The sequence below is a fragment of the Orussus abietinus genome, unplaced genomic scaffold, assembly GCF_000612105.2.
Source record: "Orussus abietinus isolate OABI.00-Male unplaced genomic scaffold, Oabi_2.0 scaffold592, whole genome shotgun sequence".
Lineage (NCBI taxonomy): Eukaryota > Metazoa > Arthropoda > Insecta > Hymenoptera > Orussidae > Orussus > Orussus abietinus.
The window spans coordinates 774-10,015 of NW_019394750.1; the positions used below are offsets into that span (position 1 = coordinate 774).

General features: G+C 42.4%; 1 protein-coding gene across 1 annotated transcript; it reads right to left on the minus strand.

Moving 5' to 3' along the window:
- Window positions 1-6,994: 6,994 nt before the first annotated feature.
- On the minus strand, window positions 6,995-8,996 carry LOC111674084. The gene is made up of 2 exons (XM_023433162.1): window positions 7,706-8,996; window positions 6,995-7,628 (listed from the first exon to the last, which is right to left on the minus strand). The coding sequence occupies exons 1-2, from the start codon at window positions 8,935-8,937 to the stop codon at window positions 6,995-6,997; spliced, it is 1,866 nt and encodes a 621-aa protein (XP_023288930.1). The 5' UTR covers window positions 8,938-8,996.
- Between the last annotated feature and the right edge of the window lie 246 nt (window positions 8,997-9,242).

Genomic DNA, 9,242 nt, shown 5'->3' on the forward strand with positions numbered 1-9,242 from the left:
AGGAAGAAGTGAGAGGTACAGATAAATATATTTTTGTTTATGACCTTGTTTTTCATGCTTAACTCTCTAATACCGATACATTTCTACAGACGTGTGTGCGGTCCCTTTTCAAGTGTCAAATAAAAAGTAACATTACTCGAAGAAAACCGCGAGAAGGTGGTGAGTTTCTTTCTTCGGGAAAGGATGAGGAATCATAGGATATTGAAGGCGGAAGGGTGTGTTTGTGATATCGTTTCTGCGTCCACGAAAGCGGAAGTGAAAGCGAATACAAACGCAATAGCAAAAGTAAAAGCAAAAGCGAAAGCAGAAGCAAAACTAAGCGTAATAGCAAACACAATAGCAAAAGCAAAAGCAAAAGAGAAAACAAGAGCAATAGCAAAAGCAAAAGTTAAAACAGAAACAAAAAGTAGCTGGTCACTGATGCGTAACTTTTTGCAGTTTACGATCTTTACGATTGCCAAAATTTAATTTTCGTTTTACAAAACGATCGCGAATATCTTTGGAAAGCCACTTGAGAAAATTAAAAATTGTGCGTACGTACAAAAAGTTTTACAAGGAAATTTCGATGTTCCGTACATACGTCATTTTCGTCCCAAAAATGGTCCACAGCTTCGCTCATTGTTTTGCGAATACACATAATTAAATAACTGCCAATGTTTCGTTCGTAACTGTGGGCACAAAATTCATGCTTAAATGTGGCATACGCGGCAACAATGATATGATGGAATTTATCTGTTGGCACAGTCAAGTGTCCCAATTGTTCACCTTCTCGCGTGCGATATGCTCGCCAGAAGATAAGCAATTCGTTATTATCCTCCAGGTGTTGATGAGGCTTGACTAACGCATGCTCACACTTTTCGCATTTGAATTTTTTTTTTAATTTTTGGGCCATATAACCAGCCACATTTCATGGAACACTCTTCCAAAGAGGTTTGAAAGAGTGGTTGCCCGGTAGAATTTATTGAAATTTCGGGTACGGTATTCGGAAAACTTTGAGGAACGTCGGTTTCGTCTGTCGGCATAATTTCGTTATTTGTATAGTCTGATTCTAAATCATCGTCGATGTCTACCACAGCCAATAAAGTAGCATCGTTATCGGCTTCGCAATTCGTTCCCGTCGGTTTCGGGGGGGAATACGAATACGAAAGCGTAGCACTCATTGAGTGCTGCAAATTTCTTCTAAACTGCATTGCAGTTCGATTATCCTTGAATCCGCATTTGTCTCTAATATTGCCGAAAAGACTTTCCAGAAGATCCTGCTGGAGTCTGGAAGTCATCAAATACAAAGTTCCTTCTTTCTGAAGGTCTTCCCATAGCATTAAAATGCTATTGATGGTTAATTGAAGACCCGAGAAAGAAGGTACTTCTCTGTTATCTGCAATCCTCCATTTCCCAATCCAAACCAAAAATCTCGGAGATTTTTTTCCACGTTCGGTTGTTTCGATGAAAGCACGCATCTAAAGGGATTGGGATCATTAGCTGTTCGACTATTAAGGCAATCAAACAGCTGATCCATTTTTTTAACAAAGTTCGCCGTCGAAGGATTATCAGAATGAGTTAAATCTCCTGTTAATTTACCAGTATTTAGCGCAGCTGCAACAGATGCGCTGAATACTTGAGTCGCTAATTTTACGGACATTCGTTGAAAATTATTTGGATCGATGTGCAAATCTATTAATTTTGGTGCCGCCTGGCACGGCTTATGGCGCTCAACGTCTCGTAATTCCCGGATCGCGTCCCACAAGATTCTTTGTCCGTCGATAATGAATGCGCTTTTCATTAAATTATTCCGGATGCTCTTTGTCAGATGTGGCACGTCATAATTAAAATAAATTTTTCGTCCTTCGTAAATGATGTACGGTGCTGCTACGGTGACCCCTAAAGATTTAATCATGCTTCTACTGGGAGAACCCTGGTCACAAACCATGCTTCTAATAGAAAAACCGATGCCCTCTATTTTGTTTATTATCAAAAAAATGATTGCCTGGAGATCGGTCTTGTCGTGGAATGAGTGCGAGAGGTAATAAGCAAAAGGTTGCTTCCAATTGAATATTAGTCCGCGCAACATGAATGCGAGGGTGCACCTGGCGAGTTGAGCTGAACGCCCAAGTTCGCCGAGATCTTGGTATCCCTCGACCACATCGTGCTTCACGTCATATTCTAGGGCCATCCTAATGCTCATTTCGTCCCACATCAAAACACATTGTCTTTCGTCTCGCGACATCTTTTGAGCTTTTGCCGTTAATGTAGTGCAAAGCTCGGGGCATATTCCGGATGTTAAATTTAATTCATTGACCCAATTCCTAATTAATTGGACACAGGGTAAAGCAAATTTCTTATCATTTCTTAGAAACATATACGCTTTCGGAGATTTATAATACAGTGACAAAGCAAATTGCTTTTCGTCCTCTAACCATTTACATTTTTTGATGTTCCGAATTGACATTTTCAATAATAAAAGTGCGTGTTCACTTAAATAGTGAGCCGCGGTTTGTATCAAGTCTGTTGGGTCTACGTGTGTCGTCTTCTGTGCATTTTTACATCGCCGTAATTTCTGGCGCAACAATTTTAATACAAATTTTTGTTTTTGTACTTTTCTAAGCAGTCGTGTTTTTCTAGGCGTCATCGCATATCGTACATCTTTTACGGTTTTCGTTAATCGAAATTTACTGCACATTTTCAATTTTTCTACAATATTCTTCACCAGAACGACTGAAGAAGTTTCAGGGAGAATGCAAGGATTATCTTCCGAAGTTTGGGGTATTAGGGTAGGAATTTCTTCGGAAGTTTCAGGTAATGGAGAAGAAATTCTTTCGGATATTGGGGATTTTGAGGAAAGAACTTCTTCAGAAGTTTGGTTAGGTTGATCATTAACCGCGGAAAACTGTGCCGGTGACCGTGGCTCAGAGATATTAACATCGAAATTTTCACTGTTGCTACAAAAATTCGCACCAATGGGCACAGCCGTTGATTTCAATCTTTTTAAATTCAGTGTGCCGTAGTTAAAAAAATCGCTTTCCTGAAAGTGATCAGAGCACATACGCTTACCGTGTAATTGTGATGTGCCGTCAGATCGGCGAAGTCTGGATTTCCAGACCGCACAATCCATTCTAGTTGACTGTAACAATGAAAGATGTATGAAATTGGAAGCATTAAAAAAAATTATTGATAAATAAATAAGTAAGCAATATTAATCATCTCATTAAGGCAGTAAAATATATAACCATAATAAATATAAAGAAATGTGAAGTAGACAATTTTGTTGTAACATAAGGAGAACAGTGTAATAGATAAATCCTCAGGGTACCCTTAATTAATATTTAATCGTTTCCCAAGCATGCATTATTCATGTTCATGTAAGGAAAGCGGATTATTGTGAAATTCCATGCGTTTTACAATATAATGTTTTCACCTCCAATCTTATACATTGCGACGTGGTTTCCGTCACAAAGCTCCACGCCCGAACACTATCACTCGCGGGATGGGCGCCAATCGCCGCCGGGCGACGCGAAATCACTAAACTCTACTTCGCGACTCTACGCTCGCGGTTCACAATATTCAGGGTCGCGGGCTCTCGGTCTAAAGAACGCTACTTATTATACGTCGCGATCGCGTCCTCCTCGCTGCTACCGGTCACTGAATTTACGTTTCCCAAAAAATGGGCCTCGTCGAGGTTTCTGGTCTCTCTCTCTCAAACTCAAATTCGTATCACAATCGCTTCTTTGGCACGTCCGCACTCGCCGGTGGGCCATCCAGGAAGAAGGAGCCAGGCTCCCTTTGTTTTTTATTACCCGGCAACATGCGCGAGCCGGGCACCCGACGCCGGCCACCTCTCCCACCCGATGACCGATCCGATTGGCCGGCGCATCCTAAAGCTTCGGCCATTGGCCCGGGGCACGCGCCTCGGATCGCTCATCAGAGCGGGATTCAGGCCATCCGGGGATCAATGGCAAATTCTGCGTAATTGCCCCTGATTGGCCGGACCTCCCCTTGCGGTGTCCTTCCCGGCCAGCAACGCCGTGCTTCCGGCCGCCGCCGGATCCCGCGCGCGCGCGTCGCCCGTCCCTCCCTACCGGCCGCTCACCAGTCCCCGGGCACCCATGTGCCCGAGCCGGGAAACATAACCTCGCCTGTCAACCGGCACCTCCAACTTCTGGGCCGGTGACAGGCTCTTGGTTGCGGCCGAGGGACCGCGAGTGTCCTCCTTCGGACTCCTCGCCTACGATTTCCAAGCCGATGTTGGCTTCCCCAAGATCCGCCAGTCCGATCCTCGGAGTCCCTTTCGAGGTTAGGCCTTGACGCCGCCCGCCCCGGCTCGACCGCACCACCAAGTAACTTTGGTTCCTAAAGTTCTCAGAAGCCTAGAATTATTATTAATCTGGCCCGATTGGCTTTTCCCCTCCAACATCTCTTAGCTTTGATATTGGTGAGGTGTCCGTCGAACAGAGAGAGAGCAAAAGAGAGGTCCCGATATCAATGATTTCTCGTAGCCCACCTGTCCCTACGCAGCATTAAAAGGACATGTAGGATTTTTTCTGGAGTAGTGACCAGTAGCATCGAACTCTAAGAGGTAATCGGAGAACCACCTTCGTCTCACATATTCTAAATAAGGGGTGCGGGGGACCAGGTCTATCCTCTGATGGACCTAATTCCCCGTAACGTGAGGGGGCATCGAGCCCACCACGTTACAACATTTATTTTATTACATTAAAAAATCTAGTACCTATAATTATTATTTCCCCATCGTAGCCCATGCGTGCAACATTCTGACATATTTTGCAGCGTCGTGAAAACAGATAACAAATGCCGTCCGTAAAATTACCCAACCACATCATAATGGAAGAGTATGATTTACCCACCTGGTGGTACAATTTATCAGATGCGCCGTTTAAATTGTACCGTTGTAAGGAATATTTTATTTGAACATCTCCCTCTTTTAACAGTATTTATGTACTTTTAAGTGTTCATATTGCGTGCAGAATTTCGCAGATAAATGAAATATGAATTCCTGTACTAAAGTACCTTACCAAAAATGTTTCTATTGGCATTTTTGTAAACCGGATACAACTGCCCAAACTTTACTTTAACTGAGGACCAATGATGTTTTTATATTGGGCTGCAAATTTACAAAATAATCCTTAGTTAAAATAAATATTTTTAGGAAATGGATTTTAATCACATAACAAGCAACATTCTGCTTCGAAGGTGCAAAGTGTTTATTAATAATTATTACTTTTTGTATAATTATTTACATAAATTAGTTAGCTATCAAAGAGTGGAGATCGTGTAAGATTATATAGTAGCATGAACATGCACATGCTTCAAATTAGGCACTCAAAAGCACAATGGGTGATCTCAGGTGCACTGTGTACATACGCAGAAAGTTCCGCCGTAAGCCGAACTAAGGTGGACAAATGACTGAAGTCGTGGAGTGCTGCACGGATCCATGATTATTCGAGCCGGTCCCTCTTAAAATAAAAAACGATAAGTTCGTGATTCATGAAAACCATTCGCTTATTGGTGGCACCTGCATCTCGTATTGTTTGCTGAACGTTTTCTCGAAACACGCTATTGTTGCGTTCCCGTTAATAATTTCTTTAGGACGCAAGATCGATAAATTTGCTCCTTCCTTTCCTGAGGAGTTTTTTTTACAGCAGCATAAGAAGACATACGATTTGGTTCATCTATTCATTTGCGTCACACATTTCTTGATTGTCATTCGACGATTCCGTAACTGTGATCGAAATAAAAAGATCTAATTTAATTTCTGCAGATATCAAGAGAAGAATTTACCTGTTTTATTTCAAGAAAAATGTATATTATTCGTCGGCACATACTGTAATAGTAAAAAATATATGTCATATCTCATTATTGGCGGTTATTGTTGTTGTTGTTGTTGTTGTTGTTGTTGGCGTTGTTGTTGTTATTTGGCGCAAAATAGTTCAAATAATTTTTTTCCTAGAAAAACTGCATAACGCGTATACATTACTTCTCTTCAAGTATTTTTTATAACACGTGCATGAAATGTGATGCTTTTCATGGCAGTTTTGCAGGTCGAATATTGTTAATTTCATGCTGTGATGGAAAAGTTGGGTCTGCGTATGCGCTGTGTCTACTTGCTCAATTTTCAACCCTTGGGAGAATTTTCGTTCACTTTCGCCCCTGTTTTGTGGGTCGAAAACGACAACAGTGACAGCGAGACGATATCGCGTTTTGCTACGTTCACTGTAGTTAGCGAGCCCAAAGTCTCCGATGGTCTCTGAGCGAAAGAAAAAATTGAGTTAAATAGTAAAAATAGTAAATCGAGTTTTTAATAGTAAAAATGACTACGCATGAAAGTGATGACGAGTGGAAAACACCGCCGGATATCGAAGAAACCGCTGCCAATGTCGTCCAAGGTTCACTACCGTAAAAATCGAAGGAACGATATCATGCTAGTTACAATAAATTTTGCGAGTGGCAAAATACGCGAAGCACTAAAATCATTTCCGAATCGGTCATGCTGACTTATTTTCAAGAGCTCGCACAGACCTAGGGGCCTTCAGCTTTATGGGCGCCTTATTCAATGCTAAAAAGCACGATACAACTGAGACATAACCTTAACATCGGTGCCTACAACTTGTTAATGTTTCTTAAACGCAAGTCAAACGGATTTCGAAGCAAGAAATCTTAAACTCTATCGTCGCAAAATGTTGAACGATTCTTAAATGAAGCTCCTGGTGTGCAATATTTAGCTACAAAGGTATGTGATATCATTTAAAAATACATATAAAATTGTGAATAAATAAAAATAAAAAATCTGAAAGTGATCAGAGCACATACGCTTACCGTGTAATTGATGGGCCGTCAGATCGGCGAAGTCTGGATTTCCAGACCGCACAATCCATTCTAGTTGACTGTNTGCCATCCAGTCCGTGTCTCACGGGCATTTTCAGCTGCTTCTCCTGCGTAATATATATGTTCCTTAGTGCTGAGTTGTCGTGCATCGCGTCGTTTATGGTTTTAGGAAGAAAAACGAAGGTGTATTTGATTGTGTTTGATTGGGATCGGTGACGCTCGGTCTTTCCTTTTCTAGTGCTACCGCGGGGTATAACGGTGCTGATTCCTGCGACGCAGATATAAATTGCTCGGTTAGTGCTATGTCCTGACTCAGGTTAGCAGTTGCATCTGATCTTGGTGGAACAGGTTTGGGTGGTCTTTTCCCCAGTACTAAAAGGAGGTGGGTTACAGAATCCCATATAGCCCCAATGAGATAGAGGGACCATCCGTATACCGTATGCAGGGCATATCCATGGATTATAGTATCCATCAGCAATTTTATGCCTCGTATAACAATAATGACACCAATTAGGCCGGCGCTCAGATTTCCGAATTTTACAAATTTGTCCCATGTCTTATCCCAAGCACTCTCAACAATTCTATTTAGGGTGGTTTCATCCAGAAGGTTAGAGATGGAGCCGCTCGGTAGGACAACGGGCTGGCCCATGATTCCTCTGGCTACGGTATTGAGTACTGCTGGGCGCTCCGCAGGAAACATGATGTGGTCCCTTAGTTCCTCGAGTTCGCTCTCGTCGTATATGCCACTGGTGGCCAGGGCTCCTGGGCTTCGGTAGGTCCATGTAGGAGTACTAGTCGGTTGAATGTCCGTGGTTTTAAGAAAAATGTTGCATTTTCTATCCGGACTGGTAGTTCGTTATAGCACAACCCTGTTTGCTGTACCTTGGTATCTACGGGTATACATTTTATAATATGAACTACTTCTCCGGCCACAACTGCCATATATCCAGGACCCTTCATCAGTTGGTACGCAAATTCGTCCGGTGCTTGTGTCGCGATGGATAAGGAATTTTTCAGCACATCCCGTTCCAGATTGCATTTTTGTGTCAACACATCCCAATAAAGTTGTTGGACCTGCGTCCGGATATGCTTTTCGACGAATATAAATTTAGAGTTAACATAGGTAAAGATATCCAAATTGGCGACATCGATTTTTACTTTGGGAATGAATGTATCCCCTTTCGTTGTTTCGAAAATCAGGAGTTTTGGGTGTTCTGTTCTGACCAGAGTGTATCCGCAGACCTTCAAATTTGATCTTGACGTTAGGGCAAATGTGACATCCTTGGTTATCAACGAGTACATCACTTGGTTGTTTTCCGCATCGTGACTGTTGATCTTGTCCGCTAGTCCTTCGTACAATACTCCATACTTCCGAAATGAACAGGCATCTGTCGGGACAGGGCTCCAAAACGTGCTTCCTCCTTCGAAATCTGTACATTGTCCGCTCATCATTCCGCAGGTGGCTCCGGATTTTAGGTATACTTTGTTGGTATCTAGGTTCACCGCTGCGTTATAATCTCGCAGGGTTATTTTTATGGAGCTCAGTACGAAAGCGTCGTCCCAACTTCCGTATGGGTCGGAATAGGATGTACCTCTACAATTTCCATTTTCGTCGATAGATCCTGCCAGTGTAATTGGTCTGGTTGTGGTTTGGTTGGCTTTAATTCCCGAAACTGTTGTATGTCCTAATTGAGCTCTGCCGTATAAGTGCATATTAATACATGTGTCCCATGACACATCTTCTACGTAGACATGTTTTCCGTTTCGAACGTCCATGGTGTGAGAAAACATTCCGCATTTCCGAACGGTTCGGTCCACCTCGATTTTGCACTGTCTGACGTGCACTGAGTTGAATTCGTTAATTTGTAACAACTGGATGCAGGTTCTTGTGACATTTACATCTCGTTGTGGGAAGTTGCATTCTCCAACATCTAGGAGTGATAACGTGGTGATATTCGTTGACCTTGATCCGCAATCGTATCCTATCATGGCGTGGGTGAGGGCGATGACTGTCGTTAATCCTAGTATCGACGTAACTGTTGCTTCCTGCATCATCTGGAAGGTAGATATGTGACGAGCGTTATGCTTCTTGTCTAACATGAGAGTACCGTAGCCTGTTTGCGTGTACTATGCGTGTATTTTTCTTTATTTTGATTCTAATATTGCCTGTGTCCAAGATTTCCAGGATTTCGTGGGGCCCTGTGTAATGGTTGTCAAACATTCCGGGTTTTGTCCCCCTCAATAGGAACACGAAGTCTCCTACTTTGAAATTTTGCGGGTTTATTTTGCGGTCGTAATACTCCTTCGATTTCACTTTGGCTGTTACTAAATTTTGTGTGGCTAAACTTCTTAAGGTATGGAGTTGAGTTATCAATTGGGTAAGGTAATCATGATACGTGGGAATG

Excerpts from the sequence above, each read along its gene's own strand:
- LOC111674084 (XM_023433162.1), bottom strand. The coding sequence starts at position 8,937 with ATGTTAGACAAGAAGCATAACGCTCGTCACATATCTACCTTCCAGATG. Across the intron at positions 7,629-7,705 it reads ACCAAGGTACAGCAAACAGG|TACTCCTACATGGACCTACC; the intron begins GTTGTGCTATAA and ends TCAACCGACTAG.